This window comes from Amblyomma americanum, chromosome 5 (assembly GCF_052857255.1).
Source record: "Amblyomma americanum isolate KBUSLIRL-KWMA chromosome 5, ASM5285725v1, whole genome shotgun sequence".
Lineage (NCBI taxonomy): Eukaryota > Metazoa > Arthropoda > Arachnida > Ixodida > Ixodidae > Amblyomma > Amblyomma americanum.
The window spans coordinates 76,887,149-76,912,124 of NC_135501.1; the positions used below are offsets into that span (position 1 = coordinate 76,887,149).

The window sequence follows — 24,976 nt, forward strand, 5'->3', positions numbered from 1 at the left end:
GCTGACTTTAGGGACACTAAGATAGCTGTGCAGTTCCTATGTATATCTTCCGGTATTTTAACAAAAGGATCTTCAATACCCTATTTCCGCAATTCCTGAATGACTGCTGAGGCTTACACTGAGTAAAATGCTTTCTCGCAATCAATAAAGGCTATATATAGGGGTTGGTTTTCTTCTGCGTATTTTTCTATCACTTGATTGATAGTGTGAATATGATCTATTGTGGAATATTCTTTACGTAAGCCTGCCTGATGATTTGGTTGATTAAAGTAAGGCTTCCCTGAATCTATGAGCGAAAACCTTAGCAAATACCTTGTAGAGAACGGACAGTAAGCTGATCGGTCTGTAATTTTTGAAGTCCTTGGCGTCTCCTTTCTTATGAATTAGGATTATGTTTTAGTTCTTCCAAGCTTCTTTTACGGTCGAGGTCATAAGGCATTGCGTATACAAGGTGGCTAGTTTTCCTAGCACAATCTCCCCTTCGTCTTCCAACAGTACTGCTGTTGCCTGATCCTCACCAGCTGCTTTTCCCCTTTGTATTCCACTTAAAGCTTTCTTTAGTTCCTCTTTCCTTACTGCCGGGATGACGCATTGCTGTGCGCCACTGTCTCTATCATGAACGTTCTGATTACAGTTGCTACTATATAGATTTGTGTAGAACTCTTCGGCTACTTTAACTATCTTATCCATATTGGTAATAACAGTGCCCTCCTTGTCTCCTAACGCACACATCTGGTTTTTACCTATGCCTAGTTTCCTCTTCATCGCTTTTAAGCTGTCTCCGTTCTTTAGAGCACGCACGATTTTCTCCATCATAAACTTCCTTATGGCAGCTACCCCCCCTCCCCCCTCGTGGGCTGATTTATAAACTTCGATAGCTCTGCTAGTTCCATTCTGCCCGCAGGGATAGCAGCCCTCATGCTTTGACGTTTCTTAGTCAGAACTTTCGTCTCCTGACATAGCTTGCCGGTATCCTGTCGAACCGTCCTACTATATCTACTGCTATTCCGCACTCCGTGATGATAGCTGTCAGATTATCGTTCATTGTATGAACATTAAGATCGTCTTCCGCAGTTACGGCTTAATATCTGTTCTGCAGCAATATCCTGAATTCTTCTTTTTCCCCCTCTTACCGTTAGCTCTTTAAATGGTCATACTGAAAAACAGTGCACATAATACAGAGACGAAGAAAAGAAACGACAACACCAGCGCTGACTCACAGCTGATCTTTATTGAGCAGCAAGTGCACAATTTATAGGTAAGAAGGAAGTAGCAGATGCAATCAGAAGCAGTCAACGTCAGGTGTAAATGGCCGTAAAAGTAATAAAAACGTAAAAGGGTGGTAAGAATAAAACAAGACGAAATCTCAAAACAGATGGTAACGGTGACGAAGCACTATGGTTGACTACGTAGCGAATAATGTCATAAGGGGTAAAGAGCCATAAAACTAAAATACATGAATAACAAAAAAATCTATAAGATCTAACAAGTGGGTGGCATATGAAGGTGACAAGGTTATGCTCACAACTCCGCTACATTATTAAAAGACTAAAAGGTGACATGGTTGAATTAGGCATGCGCGAAGACGTTTAACAAATTCTATAGAAGGGAAGTTCACTCTCATTCAACGGTTTTTGGCACGTTACATGACACGATGGCACAAGGAATTAACAAGCACATGTTTTCACATTTTTATCTTTTTCTTGTACCTTTTTTCGAAAGAAACGTCATTTCTTTTTGTCAGATAAGATTATAGAAGGCGCACTGACACCGGTATATTTATTAGATTTTATTTTGAAGGCTTCAATCACTTCCCTGGTTAGTTGATCAGCGTGGCGTCCTATGATCAGCGTGGCGTCCGCTGATCAACTAACCATGGAAGTGATTGAAGCCTTCAACATAAAATCTAATAAATATACCTGTGTGAGTGCACCGTCTATAATCTTATCTAACAAAGAAATGTCGTTTCTTTTGAAAAAAGTTCAAGAAAAAGATAAAAATGTGAAAACATGTGCTTGTTAATTCCTTGTGCAAGCGTGTCATGTAACATGACCAAAACCGTTGAATCAGAGTGAACTTCCCTTCTAGAAAATTTGTTAAACGTGTTCACGCAAGCGTAATTCAACCATGTCATCTTTGTATTTTAATAAGGTAGTGGAGTTGTCAGCATAACCTTGTCACCTTCATATGCCATCCACTTGTTAGATTTTATCGAGTTTTTGTTATTCATGTATTTTCGTTTTATGGCTCTTTACACCTTATGACATTATTCGCTACGTAGTCAACCATAGTGCTTCGTCACCGTTACCATCTGTTTTGAGATTTCGTCTTGTTTTATCCTTACCATCGTTTTACGTTTTTATCGCTTTTACGGCCATTTACATCTGACGTTGACTGCTTCTGATTGCATCTGCTACTTCCTTCCTTCCTATATATTGTGCACATGATGCTCAATAAAGATCAGCGGTAAGTCAGCGCTCATGTTGTTGTTTCTTTTCTTCGTCTCTGTATTGTGTGCGCTGTTTTTCAGTATGAGTACATACTAACTCGCCCAGTCTTCTACTTTGGCATCTTTAAATGGACTTCCTCTTCACTAGCTTGGGTAGATGAAGCGCACGAAGGACAGAACGCAGACAAAGAATAACACAAGCAGGCGCTACTTGAAACTGTTTATTGAATTAAGGACCTGCTTATTTATAGCAAAACGGAAGGCGTGGTCGAAAAAGAGACAAAAAACAATACAACAAACAGCAGGTAAATGACATGTGCGAGGGCAAGGATACTACAATAGAGGCTACAAAAGTGAATAAATTCTTCCTAAACTTATCTAGAACATACTTTCATTCTTATGAACGACAAGCGATGGGGTGCTAACATAGGAACTCCCACTTTCTTTAATCCAATAGGCTTCCAGCAATTCACAGGCAGTCTTATCTTTGCTTCTACATAATATCTGAGAGTCTTCGAGCTTTGCTTCACAAATTTTCTGCTCCTCTTTGCCGCAATCCTTGTTACAATGATCGGTAAATGTGACCCGGTACCAGTTCCTAGCGAGCCATTATGCTCCATTAGACGTTCATTAATACATCGGCCTGTCTGGCCGATGCACACCTTCCCACAAGACAGCGGCATGCTATAAAGTACCTCCACAGCACATTTCACAAAATAGTTTTCATGCTTAGTTCCGCATTCTTTTGACTTGGCATTATCAGTTCCTATTTTTATACGCAGCGATGAAAGTTTTCTGGGTGCAGAGAAGACCACAGGAAATTTGTTTTTCACAGCTACAAGCTTAAGATTATGAGCCACTTTTTGAAAATATGGAATCACCACCGGTTTGGTTTGATTTTCTTTTCAGATACTTCACCCTCCTCTCTCTTTCTTCGCCTTTTTCAGCAGTGCTTCCGTTATAGAACTTATCACCAGGCATGTAAATCCTGCCTGTTTAAGCTTTTGGATCTGTACATCGAAGCTTTCCTGTACTTTATGAGAGCAAGATTTCTTTAGAGCGGATTCAAGGCACATGATGGCAAGGGCACGTTTCACAGTTTTCTAGTGCGTCGAATCGCACGGCAACAGTTCTTTGCGGGCACGAGGATGATACATCCAGCAAACACCTTCGTCAGTAATGGTAATGCTAATCTTCAAAAGCTGTAACTTGTTCTCTTTCGCGAGTTCATAAGTGGAATACAAACCTTTGACATGTTGTTTAAAATCAGATCAAATATCCTGTGCAGTTTGTGAGTTAGTCATTGGCGATTCGATAGTCACTATAATTGACTAATTGGCAATAATTGACTTACTTGCTAACTGAGCAGGATATTTTGTCTCATTTGAAACAACGTGCCAACGGTTTGGACTTTACTTATGAATTCCCGAAAGAAAACAATTTACAAGATATTGACATAACCATTACTGTCGAAGAAATATTGCTGTCATAAAGTACAGGAAGCTTTGATTTACAGATCCAAAAGCTTAAACCGGCAGGATTTCTTTCCCTGGGGATAAGTTCTGTCGCAGAAGCAATGCTGAAAAAGGTGAAGAAGGAAAGAGCGAGGAGGGTGAAGTATCCGAAAAGAAAATCAAACCGGTGGTGATTCCAGACTCCCACAAAGTGGCTCATAATCTTATAGCATGTAGCTGTGAAACACAAATTTCCTGTGGTCTTCTCTGCGCCCAGAAATCTTGCATCGCCGTGTAAAAAATAGGGACTGATAATCCGAAGTCATCAAAATGCGGAACTAAGCATGGAAACCCTATTGTGAAATGAGCCGTGGGGGTAGTTTATAGCATCCCGCTGACTTGTGGAAGGTGTGCATCGGCCAGACAGGCGTCTAATGTAGCATAATCGTTCGCTAGTAACTGGTACCGGTTAACATTTGCCGCATCATTGCAAGGACTGTGGCATATAGGAGCAGGAACTTTGTGAAGCGAAGCTCCAAGACACTATGTTATTATGTAGAAGCAAAGATAAGACAGCCTGTGAATTGCTAGAAGTCAACAGGATTTAATAAAGCGGGAGTTCCTGTGTAGCAGCCCATCGCTTGTCATTCATAAGAATGAAAGTATGCTTTTACATAAGTTTAGAAATAACTCACTTTTGTGCCCTCCATTGTAGTATCCTTGCCCTCGCACATGTCGCTTACCTTTTGTTTGTTGCATTGTTTTTGTCTCCCCTTCCACCACGCTTTCCTGTTCGCTATAAATAAGCAGGTCGTGAATTCAATAAACAGTTGCAAGTAGTGCCTGTCTCGTGTTATTCTTTGTGTTCTGTTTTTTGAGCGCTTCATCTATTCAATCTATGCACCAACTTATCCCAGAACGTGTTCTGCAGCAATGCCTCTCCCTAGCGTCTTCTGATCCCTCTTCAAGTCTAAGCTAATCTGAGACCTTAGCATTCTGTGGTCGCTACAACGCACCTTTACGAGAATGTCCACAACCTGAACGATGCCAAGTAGAGCGCATAGTATGAAGCCGATTTCATTTTTAGTCTCACCATTAGGACTCTCTAGGTTCACTTCCTGTTCTCTCGTTTTCGGAGGAAGATATTCGTTATGTCTTAAATTATTCCCCCTATCTGAGAGTTCGACTAATAGCTCTCACCTGCTATTCCTAGAACCTATCCCATAGCCGCCTACCACCTGGTCGCCAGCCTGCTTCTTGCCCACCTTCGCACTGAAGTCGCCCCTCAGTACAGTTTACTGTGATTTTCATTTGTTCACTGCATCTTGCAGGCATCCTGTACGCAAGTGAAGGGGCAACACTGCGCCTGTTCCCTGGCAAATCGCTGCTGGACTACACGCGGATCTGCGGTTGCCCGGTCATCACTGCACTACTACGCACCGGTCTTCGTGTACCCGGCAATCGTGGCGCCGGCCGCAAGCGGCGCAAAGAATACGACGATAAAGCCACGCCCCCCATCCAGCACCTATAAAGCCAGCATCGAGTCGCCGAGTCGCGCATTCGGCAGCAGTGACAGCGACGCTGAGGGCAACACCTTACTCGTGTTCACTGCACCTTGCAGGCATCCTGTACGCAAGTGAAGGAGCAACACTGTGCCTGTTCTCTGGCAAATCCCTGCTGGACTACACGCGGATCTGCGGTTGCTCGGTCATCGCTGCACTACTACGTACCGGTCTTCGTGTACCCGGCAATCGTGGCGCCGGCCGCAAGCGGCGCAAAGAATGCGACGATACAGCCACGCCCCCCCATCCAGCACCTATAAAGCCAGCATCGAGTCGCCGAGTCGCGCATTCGGCAGCAGTGACAGCGACGCTGAGGGCAACACCTTATTCGTGTTCACTGCATCTTGCAGGCATCCTGTACGCAAGTGAAGGGGCAACACTGTGCCTGTTGCATGGCAAATCGCTGCTGGACTACACGCGGATCTGCGGTTGCCCGGTCATCGCTGCACTACAACACTGTGCCTGCTCCCTGGCAAATCGCTCTGGACTACACGCGGATCTGCGGTTGCCCGGTCATCGCTGCTCTACTACGCACCGGTCTTCATGTACCCGGCCATCGTGGCGCCGGTCGCAAGCGACGCAGAGAATACGACGATACAGCCATGCCCCACATCCAGCACCTATAAAGCCAGCATCGAGTCGCCGAGTCGCGCATTCGGCAGCAGTGACAGCGGCGCTGAGGGCAACACCTTATTCGTGTTCACTGCATCTTGCAGGCATCCTGTACGCAAGTGAAGGGGCAACACTGTGCCTGTTGCATGGCAAATCGCTGCTGGACTACACGCGAATCTGCGGTTGCCCGGTCATCGCTGCACTACAACACTGTGCCTGCTCCCTGGCAAATCGCTTCTGGACTACACGCGGATCTGCGGTTGCCCGGTCATCGCTGCTCTACTACGCACCGGTCTTCATGTACCCGGCCATCGTGGCGCCGGTCGCAAGCGACGCAGAGAATACGACGATACAGCCATGCCCCACATCCAGCACCTATAAAGCCAGCATCGAGTCGCCGAGTCGCGCATTCGGCAGCAGTGACAGCGGCGCTGAGGGCAACACCTTATTCGTGTTCACTGCTTCTTGCAGGCATCCTGTACGCAAGTGAAGGGGCAACACTGTGCCTGTTGCATGGCAAATCGCTGCTGGACTACACGCGGATCTGCGGTTGCCCGGTCATCGCTGCACTACAACACTGTGCCTGCTCCCTGGCAAATCGCTTCTGGACTACACGCGGATCTGCGGTTGCCCGGTCATCGCTGCTCTACTACGCACCGGTCTTCATGTACCCGGCCATCGTGGCGCCGGTCGCAAGCGACGCAGAGAATACGACGATACAGCCATGCCGCACATCCAGCACCTATAAAGCCAGCATCGAGTCGCCGAGTCGCGCATTCGGCAGCAGTGACAGCGGCGCTGAGGGCAACACCTTACTCGTGTTCACTGCATCTAGCAAGCATCCTGTACGCAAGTGAAGGGGCAACACTGTGCTTGTTTCCTGGCACATCCCTGCTGGACTACACGCGTACCTGCGGTTGCTCGGTCATCGCTGCACTACTACGCACCGGTCTCAACACTCTGCCTGTTCCCTGGCAAATCCCTGCTGGACTACACGCGGATCTGCGGTTGCTCGGTCATCGGTGCACTACTACGCACCGGTCTTTGTGTACCCGGCAATCGTGGCGCCGGCCGCAAGCGGCGCAGAGAATACGACGATACAGCCATGCCCCACATCCAGCACCTATACAGCCAGCATCGAGTCGCCGAGTCGCGCATTCGGCAGCAGTGACAGCGGCGCTGAGGGCAACACCTTATTCGTGTTCACTGCTTCTTGCAGGCATCCTGTACGCAAGTGAAGGGGCAACACTGTGCCTGTTGCATGGCAAATCGCTGCTGGACTACACGCGGATCTGCGGTTGCCCGGTCATCGCTGCACTACAACACTGTGCCTGCTCCCTGGCAAATCGCTTCTGGACTACACGCGGATCTGCGGTTGCCCGGTCATCGCTGCTCTACTACGCACCGGTCTTCATGTACCCGGCCATCGTGGCGCCGGTCGCAAGCGACGCAGAGAATACGACGATACAGCCATGCCGCACATCCAGCACCTATAAAGCCAGCATCGAGTCGCCGAGTCGCGCATTCGGCAGCAGTGACAGCGGCGCTGAGGGCAACACCTTACTCGTGTTCACTGCATCTAGCAAGCATCCTGTACGCAAGTGAAGGGGCAACACTGTGCTTGTTTCCTGGCACATCCCTGCTGGACTACACGCGTACCTGCGGTTGCTCGGTCATCGCTGCACTACTACGCACCGGTCTCAACCCTGTGCCTGTTCCCTGGCAAATCCCTGCTGGACTACACGCGGATCTGCGGTTGCTCGGTCATCGGTGCACTACTACGCACCGGTCTTTGTGTACCCGGCAATCGTGGGGCCGGCCGCAAGCGGCGCAAAGAATACGACGATACAGCCATGCCCCCCATCCAGCACCTATAAAGCCAGCATCGGGTCGCCAAGTCGCGCATTCGGCAGCAGTGACAGCGACGCTGAGGGCAACACCTTACTCGTGTTCACTGCATCTTGCAGGCATCCTGTACGCAAGTGAAGGGGCAACACTGTGCCTGTTCCCTGGCAAATCCCTGCTGGACAACACGCGGATCTGGGGTTGCCCGGTCATCGCTGCATTACTACGCACCGGTCTTCGTGTACCCGGCCATCGTGGCGCCGGCCGCAAGCGACGCCGAGAATACGACGATACAGCCATGCCCCACATCCAGCACCTATAAAGCCAGCATCGAGTCGCCGAGGCGCGCATTCGGGAGCAGTGACAGCGACGCTGAGGGCAACACCTTACTCGTGTTCAATGCATCATGCAGGCATCCTGTACGCAAGTGAAGGGGCAACACTGTGTCTGTTCCCTGGCAAATCCCTGCTGGACTACACGCGGATCTGGGGTTGCCCGGTCATCGCTGCATTACTACGCACCGGTCTTTGTGTACCCGGCCATCGTGGCTCCGGCCGCAAGCGACGCAGAGAATAAGACGACACAGCCATGCCCACATCCAGCACCTATAAAGCCAGCATCGAGTCGCCGAGGCGCGCATTCGGGAGCAGTGACAGCGACGCTGAGGGCAACACCTTACTCGTGTTCACTGCATCATGCAGGCATCCTGTACGCAAGTGAAGGGGCAACGCTGTGCCTGTTCCCTGGCAAATCGCTGCTGGACTACACACGGATCTGCGGTTGTCCGGTCATCGCTGCACTACAACACTGTGCCTGCTCCCTGGCAAATCGCTTGTGGACTACACGCGGATCTGCGGTTGCCCGGTCATCGCTGCACTACTACGCACCGGTCTTCGTGTACCCGGCCATCGTGGCGCCGGCCGCAAGCGACGCAGAGAATACGACGATACAGCCATGCCCCACATCCAGCACCTATAAAGCCAGCATCGAGTCGCCGAGGCGCGCATTCGGGAGCAGTGACAGCGACGCTGAGGGCAACACCTTACTCGTGTTCACTGCATCATTCAGGCATCCTGTACGCAAGTGAAGGGGCAACACTGTGCCTGTTCCCTGGCAAATCCCTGCTGGACTACACGCGGATCTGGGGTTGCCCGGTCATCGCTGCATTACTACGCACCGGTCTTTGTGTACCCGGCCATCGTGGCGCCGGCCGCAAGCGACGCAGAGAATACGACGACACAGCCATGCCCCACATCCAGCACCTATAAAGCCAGCATCGAGTCGCCGAGGCGCGCATTCAGGAGCAGTGACAGCGACGCTGAGGGCAACACCTTACTCGTGTTCACTGCATCATGCAGGCATCCTGTACGCAAGTGAAGGGGCAACGCTGTGCCTGTTCCCTGGCAAATCGCCGCTGGACTACACACGGATCTGCGGTTGCCCGGTCATCGCTGCACTACAACACTGTGCGTGCTCCCTGGCAAATCGCTTGTGGACTACACGCGGATCTGCGGTTGCCCGGTCATCGCTGCACTACTACGCACCGGTCTTCGTGTACCCGGCCATAGTGGCGCCGGCCGCAAGCGACGCAGAGAATACGACGATACAGCCATGCCCCACATCCAGCACCTATAAAGCCAGCATCGAGTCGCCGAGGCGCGCATTCGGGAGCAGTGACAGCGACGCTGAGGGCAACTCCATACTCGTGTTCACTGCATCTTGCAGGCATCCTGTACGCAAGTGAAGGGGCAACACTGTGCCTGTTCCCTGGCAAATCGCTGCTGGACTACACGCGGATCTGCGGTTGCCCGGTCATCGCTGCACTACAACACTGTGCCTGCTCCCTGGCAAATCGCTTCTGGACTACACGCGGATCTGCGGTTGCCCGGTCATCACTGCACTACTACGCACCGGTCTTCGTATACCCGGCCATCGTGGCGCCGGCCGCAAGCGACGCAGAGAATACGACGATACAGCCATGCCCCACATCCAGCCCCTATAAAGCCAGCATCGAGTCGCCGAGGCGCGCATTCGGGAGCAGTGACAGCGACGCTGAGGGCAACACCTTACTCGTGTTCACTGCATCTTGCAGGCATCCTGTACGCAAGTGAAGGGGCAACACTGTGCCTGTTCCCTGGCAAATCGCTGCTGGACTACACGCGGACCGGCGATTGCCCGGTCATCGCTGCACTACAAAACTGTGCCTGCTCCCTGGCAAATCGCTTCTGGACTACACGCGGATCTGCGGTTGCCCGGTCATCGCTGCACTACTACGCACCGGTCTTCGTGTACCCGGCCATCGTGGCGCCGGCCGCAAGCGACGCAGAGAATACGACGATACAGCCATGCACCACATCCAGCACCTATAAAGCCAGCATCGAGTCGCCGAGGCGCGCATTCGGGAGCAGTGACAGCGACGCTGAGGGCAACACCTTACTCGTGTTCACTGCATCATGCAGGCATCGTGTACGCAAGTGAAGGGGCAGCACTGTGCCTGTTCCCTGGCAAATCGCTGCTGGACTACACACGGATCTGCGGTTGCCCGGTCATCGCTGCACTACCACGTACTGGTCTTCGTGTACCCGGCCATCGGGGCGCCGGCCGCAAGCGGCGCAAAGAATACGACGATACAGCCACGCCCCCCATCCAGCACCTATAAAGCCAGCATCGAGTCGCCAAGTCGCGCATTCGGCAGCAGTGACAGCGACGCTGAGGGCACCACCTTACTCGTGTTCACTGCATCATGCAGGTTAGTCCACAGTTCTTTTAACTACGCAATATTTCTCTTGGGTTTTCTGCACCGCTGTCACTGCTGCCTTTAACTGTTGCCTGTAGCTGTTTTACGCAGATTTGCAAAAAGTGTGGGAAGTGTATTCCTAAAAATATGACTAAACAAGTGAAAAAACTACTGAGCGATTTCAAAGAAGAAATGAAACTGGAATGCAAAGCTCTAAGGGATGCACTAGAGGGAAACATTAGACAAGAGGAAAGGGGACTGCGTACAGAACTAGAAGAGATAAAAGTGAGCATGAATGAGATGAGTGAGACACTTGATGATGCAAACCGACGCCTAGAGACTACTCTAAACGAAAACAGTAGTGTTAAGAAAGAAAACGACTGCCTTCGGCAGAAGGTTTCTCGCTTGAAAAGGACCTGGCTGAATACCAGATAAACTTGGTGAAATCAGAACAGTAATAATAATAATAATAATTGGTTTTTGGGGAAAGGAGATGGCGCAGTATCTGTATCATATATCTTTGGACACCTGAACCGCGCCGTATGGGAAGGGATAAAGGAGGGAGTGAAAGAAGAAAGGAAGAATAGCTGCCGTTGTGGAGGGCTCCGGCATAATTTCGACCACCTGGGGATCTTTAACGTGCACTGACATCGCACAGCACACGGGCGCCTTAGCGTTTTGCCTCCATAAAAACGCAGCCGCCACGGTCGGGTTAGAACAGTACTCCAGAAATCGAAATCTGGAAATGAAAGGAATCAAACAAATACCCAATGAAATCTTGCCGAGCTGCTCAGAATGATTGTTGACGTCATTGGCGAAGCGATATCTAACGACGACGTAGACCTGTGCCACAGAGTGCAAACAAAAGAGAAAGACAAAACAAACATCATCGTGCAGTTTCAACGTCGTGAGAAGCGATACAAGGTCCTTGAGAAGTCGCGAAAGAAAAGACTCACCAATGAGACGCTAGGACTCTCAAGTGAAGATGAAAATGTTTCTCCAGATGAAAACGTTTCTCCAGTGTACATAAATGAGCACTTGTGCCCGACATTGTAAAAATTGCTTGGGATGGCTAGTGCGCGCCAGCGTGAGCACAACTGGAAGTTTGTCTGGACCCGAAACGGCAGCATTTTAGCGCGCCGCACTGAGACGTCACCGATTGTAGAAATTCTTCGCGAAAGTGACATCGGCATGACCTGTGCCGATACATCGCCTAAAGTATAAGTGGCCGATATCATGGATTGTATTCTTCCGGAAGATATAAAGGATCTCGTTGGGATTAACCTAGCTAAGTGCATCAAATTGTTCCACTTAAATACCAGATCTGTTTCGTCAAACCACGATGATATAGGTGTATTGCTAGAATCATGTGGCTTCGTTTGATGTCATTATGTTCAGCGAAACATGGTACACAAACTATTCTGATTTTCTAGTCTTGCCCGGTTATCAACATCACTACTTAAATCGCCAAGGCCTACGAGGAGGGGCATCGCAATCCAGACAGTGTTCAAGGACAGCGTAAAGGTAGAATTCTCGGTTATAAATGATAGTTTAGAGGTTCTCTGCATAAGAACGGGCAGGAATTTGTTTGCGGTAGTATATCGTCCACCTAGTTGTAACGTATCTGCGTTTTTGTCTTTTATCATATGCAAATGACAACAGATATGAGCTAACCTGTGGAGGTGATTTTAATGTGGACGTATCTAAAAATTCAACCCCAGCGGCACAATTTATATCCGTCCTTGAATGCAATAATTTTCGCAATGTAATTACATCGCCAACGCGTATCACTGCATCTACATCTTCACTGCTGGACATGTTCCTTACGAACTCGTCGTCAGAAGTCATACTATCGGGAGCATTATGTGCGGACATAAGCGACCGCATGCGAACACAGTTTTGTTTATAAAGCACCGCAGCGTTCGTAGGCCCAAAGAAGCAGATGTAATCGCATATCCTGATATCTCGCCCGCCACATTAGAAAGTTTCATGCAGAAACTGCTCCGGATTGATTACAGCGATATCTTTCAGCTCACAGACGCTGATGATTCCTATAACAAATTCCTGAGCATTTTTCGGAAACTTTACTTTGAATCCTTTCCGTTAAAGATACACCATCAAACAAAACGAGCACGCAGGCCATGGATCACAAATTACCTTCTTAAGCAAATTAAAAAGAAAAATGAACTTTGTCAATGCTTTATCCAATCTAGAAACATCAGTAAATGGATAGAATATAAAGCTTTTCTAAATAAAGTAAATAAAGAAACGAAAAAAGCAAAATATGACTATTACTATCGTGTATTTGATGAAACCTGTCTACAAAGAAGCGATATCTTGTGGAAAGGGATAAACAGTGTGTTAAACAGGAAAGATGAGTTCAGCCGCATTGACAGCCTGACAATAAACGATACGCTTCTCAAAGAGAAAGAGCTCGCAGACCACTTTAATAACTTTTTACTGATATAGGAGTCCGCAGTAACGATTATGATGCCCCCACAATTACCCAAATGAATTTAAATACATTATTCTTGCAACCCACTTGTACCTCAGAAGTAAAAACGCTTATCCAGAGCCTCAAAAACAGCCGCAGTAAAGATGTAGATGGCATCGAACTCAGACCAGTTAAACATGTAGTGGATCTTATTGCACTTGTATTAGCTCATATTTTCAACACTGCATTGTCAACAGGCGTTTTTCCCCAGAGCATGAAGGTCGCGAAAGTGACAATTATGCACAAAGGAGGAGATAGGAACAATATGAGTAATTATCGTCCAGTCTGTATACTGCTAATTTTTTCTAACGGCCTTGAAAAGGTAATTAAGGTCCGAGTGGATAGTTTCTCTAGCAAATATAATTTAATAACAGATAGTCAGCATGGTTTCAGACAAAATCGCTCTACAGAAACCGCCTTACTAATTGAGGAAGACATAATACTAGATAACTTTGAAAAAAAAAAATGAATGACGCTTGGTATTTACCTAGACTTCAGTAAAGCTTTTGACCGCGTTAACCACGACTTATTCCTCACAAAATTAGAAAGATATGGCATCCGAGGACTATCGCTCCAGCGTCTAAAATCTTACGTTCACTCACGAACCCAATTTGTAGAAATTAACGAACATAAATCAAGCCCTCGACAAATAAAAACTGGCGTTCCACAAGGAAGTATCCTAGGTCCCATATTGTTTTTGTACTACGTAAATGATGTTGTTCAAACAATCTCAAGATGTCAATTTGTAATCTACGCCGATGACTGTACTGTGCATGTTGCAGGCCGAGATTTATCATGTATGCTTCGCGAAGCAAGCTCCGTTTGCAATACGCTTCAAGAATGGTCGCAAAGAAACAACCTGCTTATCAACGAGACAAAAACAAAGTGCGTCCTTTTTAGGGTTCGAGGGACTTGCGTCATGGTGACCAATACTATCTGATTAGGACCATTTAGTATATCGTACGATAGAAGTCTTAAAACACTTGGGGTGACTTTCTCAGATGACATGTCTTAGAACGAACATGTCAAGATTCTTTGCGGGAAAGTGCAAAAAGCTACCGGAATTTTAAATAGGTGCCCTCACTCGTTTCCAACGGGCGTAAAAAAACTTCCTTATAATTCATTAATTCATTCGCAGCTTGATTATTTCTCACTGATTTGGGGGAACACGACATTAAAGAATATACATAGCTTAATTCTATTGCAGAAGAAAGCAATACGAGCAATTGAGAATGTTCCTTACTTGGAACACACTCAACCACTTTTCCTCAAAAACAATATATTAAAAGCTACTGACATATATAGCTTCAAGTTAATTAGATGCTACAAGCGAGCAATTAAGGGGAAACTTGAGACATTCCTAACACAGGCAAACTTAGAGAGCACACACAGCGTCTATCCCTATCGTCATCGGGTACCCTGGAACATTCCTTTTTCGCGTACATGCTATGGCCAAAAAAGAATTGCGCACATGCTAGTTTTTTCGGCGCCGAGAACACGACGGTCGCATTCGCTCGTTGACTTCGTTACACAAGATTTCCCACAATTTAAAAAGAATTGGTCAACGAGCGAATGCGACCGTCGTGTTCTCGGCGCCGAAAAAACTTGCAACGTTGTGCAAACTGGGAAAAACCAACACCAACAAAGCGCGCGGATGCGCAACTAGGCACCAGAAGCCCTACGTCACGTGCGATGAAGGTGTTGTATATCAAATTCCCTTGTCATGCGGGAAACACTATATCGGCCAGACGGGGAGATGTCTGAACGAGCGCCTAATGGAACACGCTCGCAACGTCAGAAACGGGCAAGGCGGATTTGCTGATTGACCACATTCTCGCATGCAAGTCAAAACCCTGTAAGCCTTTCTTTGATAAAAGACTTGTAATAGGAAAAAGTAGAGAAAGGTTAACGCGCGAAATCATTGAAGCCGAAAAGATAAATAGGTCAGGATGCTCGTGTGCAAGCACACCTTCCATTCTCCTCTCAGATAAGGAGCTCGTTTTTCTAAGAAATCGATACTGTTCGCACGTGTGATTACTGTTTTCTGGTGTAGTACAAATGTGATGCTTCAGGAGAATAAAATTTGTTGGAAGTTAGCGCTCGTGGTGTTCGTCTCTCGTCTCTTGTGTCCTCGTCTTTTGCTGCGCTACAGCGTATTGAAATGGAGATCCATGTTCCCCCATTCAATCTTTTCGCTGCACACGGTCCGTTGCGAGCGCTTTGTGGTTCTAGTGCTGTGTCGAGTTTTAGCTTTCCCGACATCGTCGCTTGGTTTGACAGCTTGCCAGTGTGTTTCGCGTTCTCGACGGTGTCGAGATCCGGCGAGGTGATTTCCTTTCAGGAAAAGGCGGCCATGAATAATGAAGTCGTAGCCGGCATTAGTCTGGCCACCTACTCATTCTCCGACAAAATACTGCGATCCTCTGGTCACCACCAAATGCACATGTACCGCTTCCCGTATTTGCTTGAGCGCACATAAAAAAATGCAGAGGCACTAAATAAATGCAGTATGTCACCCTCTATCCTCTGAAACATTATTATTTCAAGGCCGGCTTTCCTGCCAATGAAGTCCATGCGGGCCGCTGAAGAAATCTGTGTGCGTTGGGGCGTCTGCCGCTTTAAGTTGGTGTGCGCATATTCGACTGCGTCAGGGAGCGCTTGATGTGCACGCTGAGGGTTCTATTAAAGAAATAAAGATGTGTTCCCCACGAAAAAAAAAACTGGTCCAGGAGGGAGCAAGGAAAATTCAAGTCCTCAAAACCCCCCTTAGTCCCTAAATTTGCTCACGACACTCTTCTTGCCACAAATGCGCGCCGTGCTCGAACTAAACGGACTAACTACTGAGAAAGAGACTAATGGAGGGCGAATCGCAGCATAGCAGCACGCGAAAATCGCGCGAGAAGACCTCGACTGCAATAGTACTCAATGTTTGAAGCGCAAGATGTCGTCTAAAACCTGTGAGAGCACCGCCGCTGCCCGTGACGAAGCGGATAGACTGTTTTCAATGAGAAAAAGGTTTTGTGCCACCGAAACGGCCGGCAGCTGTGCTACTGCATAAACAAGTACCCCGAGCTTCGATACGCCTCGAACGAGAGTTGTAAAGATTACTCTTAAGCACGTACATGTAGATTCACATCGTAGCCGTTTGTTTACGAGCTTATGTGATGTTGTGTAAGTATCGAAGACACTTAGCGAAAGGATGAGTGGCAATTCCACGTCACCGCTGTCCGCCAATAAAAAGCGAAGTGAGCCATGCCCTTCTACATTTCTTTTCAACAGGCTCTAATGTGCAGCTGCCAATTGCTAGAGCTAGAACCACCTTATCCGCAGAAAAAAAAACGAAAGGCAAACAGCTGTTGTGGTTGTGGAGTACAGGTCTTAAATGTACAGTTCAGCACTACGTTTTTGGCCAAAAACGCAATTTAGACCGCTCTGCGCGCGTATTAAGGCTTACCGCAGCTTGTTGCAAAAGTACATAGCATCAAAATCACCATAATTAGCTCTAGACAGCAATGCATTTGATTAAAATCCGAGCGGAAAACACAGGCAATGTATGTGCTTCGCATATAAGGCTTTTATATCCTCTCTCAGCCTCTGTGCTGTGGTGGCCTAGTTATGTTGTTACGTGACGGCAAGCCCATGAATGAAATGAGATGACAGATGGCTAAATAATGATTTTAATGGCGGACAGCCTGGCGCGAGCACTCCTGCCAGCGCAACTGCGCCGCCAGGGGATCGTCCCGACCGCGAACGAGAAGATCGGCAGTGAAGATGAAATGCTGTAGAGGACGATGGGCTTAAAAAGTGATTGAATACAGAAGAAGGAGGTGAAGGGCTTGCCGTCACAGTGGATGAGACGATCAGCGAATGAGTCCCAGTCCACGAAGCATGCGGGCCGAAGGTTGCTAGGATTCGACGGCCGAGGCCCTTGGACGCACCTAACGGCAGGGCCAGGGAGGCGGTAGGTGTCCTCATGTGTGGGCAGCGTGTCGGGGCGGACGGGTCATTCTGGTCGTGGCAACGTCGTCAGTTCGTCGTGTCTTGTGGTGAGGGCGGGGGACGGGACTGGGGTGAGCGGCGGGGTCGGTTCAGGTCCGGTGGGTTGGGCCACAGCCGGGCGGGGCGACCAGGTACACATAAAGCCCCTCAGTTTACTGGTGCACACGACCGACGACCACGGCAGGCGCAGGGCTCCGAAGCTCCGGGACCAGGATGGCGATGAACGGACCCCAGCACCTCACACAAAATGCTACGTGACGGCAAGCCTATGAATGAGATGTGATGACAGATGGCTGCAGAACGATTTTAATGGCGGACGGCCAGGCGCGAGCACTCCTTACCGCGCCACTGCGCAGCCTCATTTTTTAAGGGCGTTACCTATTATACCCTTGTCACACGGACACTTTTGATCCTCATTGAGTCAATGCTCATCGAACTGAATGCAGATCGGTGGTTGTCACACGGCCACTTTCAAGCGCAATCGAGCCCGATCCTGCTTGACACGATGCCGACTCAAGAGTGCTCGAGGTTCTAAGCACAATCGAAAGCACTCTCGCTCTCACCAAGCTATAAAAACAAACACTAGTTAACAAAGCAAAACCACAATTTTTGTTGTTGTAATTGATGAAAATGCATGACAAAACATTTTCATGTACTATGCCTGCTTATATGCAAACATTTTGGAAAATAATCTCTACATGACGCTCCAAGCTTCGCCGTCAGTGTAAACAAGGATGGCGTCCTCCTGCTCATCGGCGCGCAAACTGTGGAGCAAGTGCAAGACAGCCGCTCTCAACGACTGCTGGCAGGACCGCCTAAATCATTTGAGGCGCCAGCAGAGGAACGCCGCAGTGTTTGCGGAAATCGCGGAGGCGTTGCGGACCCTCGTGTTCGATCGCACAGCAGCAGAGGTGCGCCACAAGATAAACTTGACGCAGATGTACCGGTAAGTAAGCATTTTTAGACGGCCTCCAAGTTCTCAGGCATTGGCGTTTTCAAATGCACCTGTTCTTTTTGTTTGCTTTGAATTCACGCTTCACAAGATGTCATTGCACTATCGCTGCATTCAATTCAGCGCTGTTTCACGGCACCAATTCTGAAAAAGTGCTGGTGCCAGTGCGGTGCTGAACCAGTTCTGTGGTGCAGGTCCAGCGCGTCAGCAGCGACAATTTTCAGTCGAGCGCGTGCAGGTAGGTCTTGTCGTCTGCCCACCGTGGAGGTGATGAGTTCTCCCGTGTATTTTTTGTGTGCGGTCGATTTAGTGCCTAACGAGACTAGAGTCGGCCATGGAGTTGGCCATGGTAGACAGTGACGACATCGTATAGTTTTTTGTTATGGAGTACTTCTACTCTTCCCACAGTGAATACGAGAAAACTGACTTCGTGCTGTATTTTGCAGCAACTCACTTGCTTGGACCGACGGCAGTCGAATTCCGAAGTGTTACAAAAGCATGGTTGCAAGCGGTTTCAATCACGAGTTCGCGATGCTCTTCAGACACTCAGGGAGACGTTCGAAGAACTTTCGGCGCGCTTCAAGGCCCCTGCATATTTTCCGACGCCTAGGGGAGGGTGCCCGAAAATCACCGCCGAGAACCCGCCTTGCTCATTAAGCTATTTATAAGCAGTGATAAAAAAAAGTCTTTTGGCAGCACCAGAGGGCAACCCCGCTGCTTAGCGCTAACGTGCAATTTTGATTCATTACGTCTCCATTCATTTCAAGCCTGGTGTCTGAATGTAAAATCTGGTAGGCGTGTTTCTGTTTAATGTGCACCTGACGACCGGCTTTTCTTATCGGTTTTAAATGCATACTGCTCTGCTTTTCAGTAATTATATAAACTTGCGCAACTTTCCATCTGAAGTAACGGAACGTAGCCGGTGGGTAGTGGCAGAACAAAGAACGTTTATTGCCGGGTGTTGCTGGCACATGACACATGACTGGCATGACACGCGGCACGTGTGACACAGTCTTGGCTCAAGCTATACATCAGCCTGCGTGCTTGATAACTTATCACGCGTACTTGATAATACTACATCCCTTCCCCCTAAGCTGGAGTAAGTGAGACGATCCGGTGGCTTCCGTGGGCGTGTCGAGCGACGTGGTGGTTGGTCTTCAGCTTGAGAGCGGACTTCCCGTGTCTCCGTACCTTGATGATCTTCTGCCTCCTCAGAGCTACTTTGAGCTTCGTCAGGGGTCCGAACTGGGCTCGGCTTGCTAGGGGACGACCCCACGTCGAGCCGATGCCTGAGTTGGTCCACGTGGCGGCGCTGCGATCCCTCCGGTGTTTCTAGAGTAACCATGCGCGCTCCCGTCGTGGACACCACAGTCGCAGGCATCCATTTCCGAGCAGACCGAAACTGGCGTGACCATACAGGCTTTCCTGGTTGATAACGTTTTGGTGATTTTGTCACTGCTGGCACAGGTTCACCGGAATCATTTTCTGTGACCTTGATGTCCGTGAGGGAAGCCGTCAGCCTGGTTCTGGGACTGAAACCAAACAGCAGTTCCGCTGGCGATTTCCCTCGCTCCAAAGGTGTCGTTCTATAACGGAATAAAAACTTGATTATTCGTTCTTGCAATGTCCCTGCTGAATTCTTTCGAAGCCCTTCTTTTACCGTCCGCACGGCCCGCTCCGCCAACCCATTTGACTGAGGATGGTATGGGGCTGTTCGGACGTGTTTCACATGGCTTTCCTGCAAGAAACTAGACATGGTAGCACTTGTGAACTGTGGTCCGTTATCCGATACCAAGCAGTATGGTAGGCCAAACCGTGCGAAAATACCCTCAAGTACTTGAATGGTGGTCTCTGCTGTGGCGGTCTTTAAAGGTATGGCCTCCATCCACTTTGTCTCGGCGTCAAACAAAACGAAAATTTGGTAGCCATCGATGGGGCCTGCAAAATCCATATGCAACCTGTACCATGGTTTGTTGCTCGCTGGCCATGGAGACGGAACCTCAGCAGCTGGCATGGGCCAGCAATGAACACATTGAGGGCAACTTTGAACTAACAATTCGATGTCCCTATCTAGTCCAAGATACCAAAATAGCGCTCGAGCTGTGCGCTTCATGGCTGTGATACCGGGGTGACTGTTGTGCAGTTCCTTTAGCATGCATCGCTGCGCCGCCTCCGGCAACACTACTCGATGGCCCCAGTATACCAGGTCGTGGCTGGCGGCGAGCTCGTTACGGCGAGAAAAGTACGGCATCAGGTGTTGCTGTGCTGCCGATAAGTGCCGTGGCCAGCCGCGTGAGATCCACCCCCTGATCCGCTGAAGCTTATCGTTCGAGCGACTTAGGTCCACTAGTTGCCGAGCGGAAAGGGCCATGGAATTTAGGCCCCGTGTATAAAGCACGTATTCCATTGATTCTTGCCCTTCTCTTTCACCCAAGACCCGGCAAGGGTAGGCGACTGAGCGCGTCTGCGTTAGCATTTAGGTGTCCTGGGCGGTACTCGAGATCATAATGGTAAGCCGACAGCAACAGGGCCCAGCGCTGGATTCTTCCCGCGGCCATGTGCGGAATTGGCCGTTCCCGGTGAAACAGCCCGGTCAGTAGCTTGTGATCCGTCACGAGAGTGAAATGATTTGCCAACAAGTAATCTCGAAACTTGGTAACGCCGAACACCAAGGCCAACGCTTCTTTTTCCAGTTGCGAATAATTCCGCTCAGCCGGCGTCAGAGCTCTCGAACGGAACGATATGCGGTGGTCCCTGTTCCCGATTCAGTGTGACAGCACCGCGCCGACCCCCACTGGTGAAGCGTCGCATTCAAGCCGCAACGGCTTTTCGGGGTCGTAGTGGACGAGAAGTTCCGCTTCCCCCATAGCGCGCTTGGCTGCCTGAAAGAATTTATCGTGCTCGGCTGCCCATTGCCACCGTGCTCCTTTCGCCAACAGCCTATAGAGTGGAGCCAACGTGGTTGCAAGATTCGGCAAAAATTTTGCGTAATATGTGATCAAACCCAAAAAGGATTTTAGCTGGCTCACCGTCTCTGGTCTTGGTGCGGCGGTGATTGCTTCCATATTCTGAGGGGGGTGCAAGCCAGTTGCGTCGATCTTGTGGCCCAAGAACGTAACTTGCTTCTCGCGGAACCTGCATTTGTCAAGGTTCAACTTGAGTCCGTTGTCGCGCAGTCGCTCGAAGACTTGCCGGAGAGTTGAATCGTCGTTCTTCTTTTCAGCAATAATGATGTCGTCCAAGTACACCTTGACGCGAGGAAGACCTTGCAGAACGGATTCGAGGCGGCGCTGGAACAAAGCTGGAGCAGATGCGATGCCGAAAGCGAGGCGGTTGTATGCAAACAACCCTTTGTGTGTGTTCAACACGGCCATTTTTCGTGCTTCGTCGTCCAGTGGAAGTTGATTATACGCGTGTCGTAAATCCAAAGTAGTGAACACCTTTCCGCCGTACAGAGATGCGAAGATGTCCTCAATTTTTGGCAACGGATACTGTTACAGATGTGTCGCCAGATTCACGGTTAACTTGAAGTCTCCACACAGCCTAATATCCCCGTTTCGCTTCACTACGGGCACGACGGGCGTAGCCCACTCGGAAACTCTCACTGGTGAAAGCACTCCTTCCTGTACTTGGCGGTCGATTTCTGCAGACACCTTTTCCCGAAGCGCGTATGGCACCGGTCGAGCCTTGAGGAAGCGTGGTAGAGCGGCATCTTTTTTGTGTAGTTTCACGGGTGGTCCCTTACAGCAACCCAAACTCTGCTCGAAAACTTCTGGAAATTCCGTCAAAAGTTTCGCCGTCGTGGCGTCACCGTGTACTACATGCATGTTCTGCGACGCGCATTCTTCCAGTAGTGCCAGGCCAGCCTTACGGAAGGCCTGTATGGTGTTCTGGCCGCACAAAAAAGGCCCGTTGCAATCCACTACAACCAGCGAGCTGTCCACTTGCGTGTTACTGCATTCGACTTTCATGGCTACTCGGCCAAGAACCGGCAGCGGCCCCAGGAAGCACGTCAGGCGCAGTGAAGTCTTCTCCAGTGGCGACCACCATTCGCGGTTATTATCGAATACCCTTCTTGGAATGACGCTAATAGTGGACCCTGTATCTACCAGCATGCGCAGGTTCCGGCCTTCCCAGATGAAATTCCTTTCAAATGGCCGTGCGGACAAGTTCCTACTGTTGTTGTGAGCCTCCAAAGCGTAGAGAATATCCTCGCTACTTCCGTCACTGCCGTCTAGCTCCTTCACCGCAAAGGTGCCTGAGCGGTTAGTGCCACCGCTGGAGCACATCCTTGCCAGGTGACCCTTCATTCCGCACTTGTGACACGTCGCTTTCTTGTGTCTGCACACTTCCGAACCATGGTTCGAGCCACACCTTCCGCACTGCGTGGACTCTGTCATGGATCCATGCCCGCGTCCGGACTTCTGCGGATTCCTCCTGTGCTTCTGTGCGAAGTTGGCAGCACCGTTGTCGTTGATGCTCCTCTCTTGCATTGCCCGGACATTCGTTTCTGCGGCTTCCGCTGCTTTAGAAAACGCTTCTACCTCCGCCAGGCTTAACTTCTGTTGCGACAACATGTGTCGTCGAGCTTGTTCATCACGGATTCCGCAGACAATCCTATCCCGCAGCATGCGGTCCAAAAACTTTTCGAAACTGCAGCCCTTTGCGAGACATCTCAAGTCGGTGATGTAGTCCCGTACCTTTTCGCCTTCCGCTTGGTTCCGCATAAAGAATGCGTAGCTTGCTGCAATCTCATTGGCTTTTGGATCGAAGTGGTTGTCCAGGTGCTGTATGACGACTTCGTAGCTCAAGCTGTTCACCGATTCCGACTGGCACTGGCCTTGAAGCACGCGAACCACGTTGTCGCTCAGGGCCGACACCAGAAGCGCACGCTTTTTTCCCGGATCTGTGATGCCGTGGCCCTCAAAAAAGGCCTCCAAACGAACACGGTAACTGCTCCAGCTACCTGTCGTATCGTCGAACTCGGGTGGCCTGGCTGTCATCGTGCAGCTATCCCATCCTCGTTGCCACTGAAGTAACGGAACGTAGCCGGTGGGTAGTGGCAGAACAAAGAACGTTTATTGCCGGGTGTTGCTGGCACATGACACATGACTGGCATGATACGCGGCACGTTTGACACAGTCTTGGCTCAAGCTATACATCAGCCTGCGTGCTTGATAACTTATCACGCGTACTTGATAATACTACACCATCTCTTTTAGGGACATCAACAAAACAGAACAACCACAGGCTCGGGCGCTATCCAATGGCCCCATTACACTCGCATTCATTCTTTCTTGGGGTCCTTACCAATCAACGACCCATCACTCGTTCAAGAAACCCACTGCTCTGGCGGAGCCACTGTAGAAGAGGTATGTAGATCAGATTTGAGATTGGCAATGCACTTGCCAAAAAGGTTATGCTCTATCATTTCCTCACCTTTTCATTTACATCACAGTGAGCTTTGAAAAATGGCCTTTATTGGAATAGCTATGATGTTATGGTCGAGAAATATGGGGCACTCTCTAATGTTAAATAAACATGTCAAGGTGACATCACATAAAAAATGCAAAGAGCTTGACATTTGCATACTGTCTTTTAGCACTGCTGCACGTTGATAAGCACATAGAATGTGCTAGGTTGCATTTGAACCATAGTGATGTTTATTTCTTGTTCCATCATCTCAGCGTCATATGTGTTAGTGCTGTCATCCTGTCTTTTAGTGCTACAAGCCATCACATAATTTAAGGCATCAACCACCTTATGTTGCAAGTGCGGTCATGATGTCAAAAAATCAGCCATAGGTGGCACCTAAAGGCATTTGCTCAGGCAGTAAGCAAAGACAACATGTCCTTGAAAGAAACATTGCCAAGGTATTTCGAAAGCCTGATTAAAGGTTAACTTCTATCCACTACGTGGCAAAAGAATATAAGTGGGCCAGAAACAAAATTCGTCTAATATCACTGCTTCAGTTCAGAGCTAGTCACTGGAGACATCCTTGTTTCACACACGCTTGATCCCACACTTCTCGCCTGTTTATGAACCAAAGAAATTAACAGCCAAACATGATAAATTATTGTTTCTCTGCGACGCTGGATTAAGGGGGGCGGGGGGTGTAGGCTATGGAGGCTGCAGCCCAGGGCCTCACCTCGGACAGTAGGAGATGGGGGCCCATTTATTCTAACCTGCTCAGAATATAGAACCACGGGCAACGGCACTTCGAGCGACAGGTATGAACCGAAAAAATCAGAACGAGCAGACGGGGCCCGCGCCTAATGTACCAGCATACGTTTAGCCTGGTCATTTGGGAAGAGCTTGTCCAGCTGCAAAAACAGGAATCCCCCGCTACCCCTGCGGGGTCCTCTTACGAAGCGAGGTGCGTTTGCTTGAAGAGTTTTCGTGGTTTCGTGTCAGTGCGCCTGTCCAGTGCTGTCTCGAGACGAGGGGCAAGGGGAAGCACCTAAAACATGTAACGTGGGATGAGGACCTAAATCTCCCTTGCCCCTCGTCACCACCAGCCACCCTCCACCTCTCAAATAGTTCCGCCGCTGCCCTTCTCATAGAAAGGATGTGCCGCAGTACGCAACAGTGCCTCCCATTCGAGTTTTCTTTACCGTGATGGTAATTTGGGCGGGGGGATGAGTCCGATAGCAGATGTTGATGAGTCTGATGGCAGTTTCTAGGCAGGAAAGGAAACAAGACGTTGCATGTGCTTTTGTGCGCGTGCCGTGGGGCATGGAATGTTCACTGTTCGGGCTAGGGTTGTAGAAGAGTACAGGGGGAAGTAAGAGAGATGGGCACAAAGACCTGTCTCCAGGGCCATTCCTGCCTACTGGCTGCGCACCTTCACACGCGCTCGACGGAAAAAGTAG

The 24,976-nt window shown here is 49.2% G+C and overlaps 1 protein-coding gene and 1 long non-coding RNA gene across 2 annotated transcripts in view; both read right to left on the reverse strand.

The window, feature by feature from the left end:
- The window catches only part of LOC144134831 (uncharacterized), a 100,146-nt gene that overhangs the window by 5,413 nt on the left and 69,757 nt on the right, over positions 1-24,976 (reverse strand). The gene's annotated exons all lie outside the window — the stretch shown is intronic.
- Positions 18,325-21,486, reverse strand: LOC144133633 (uncharacterized). The gene is made up of 4 exons (XM_077666809.1): positions 21,135-21,486; positions 20,330-20,458; positions 19,296-19,690; positions 18,325-18,356 (listed from the first exon to the last, which is right to left on the reverse strand). The coding sequence occupies exons 1-4, from the start codon at positions 21,476-21,478 to the stop codon at positions 18,325-18,327; spliced, it is 900 nt and encodes a 299-aa protein (XP_077522935.1). The 5' UTR covers positions 21,479-21,486.

Bases quoted from the DNA above. Each gene is read 5' to 3' on its own strand.
- LOC144133633 (XM_077666809.1), bottom strand. From the start codon at position 21,478: ATGGCCGTGTTGAACACACACAAAGGGTTGTTTGCATACAACCGCCTC. The intron at 19,691-20,329 runs GCTCGCCGCCAG...ATTCCGTTATAG, and splicing joins TACTTTTCTCGCCGTAACGA to AACGACACCTTTGGAGCGAG. The intron at 18,357-19,295 runs GTACGGAGACAC...CACGGTGGGCAG, and splicing joins GGAGGCAGAAGATCATCAAG to ACGACAAGACCTACCTGCAC.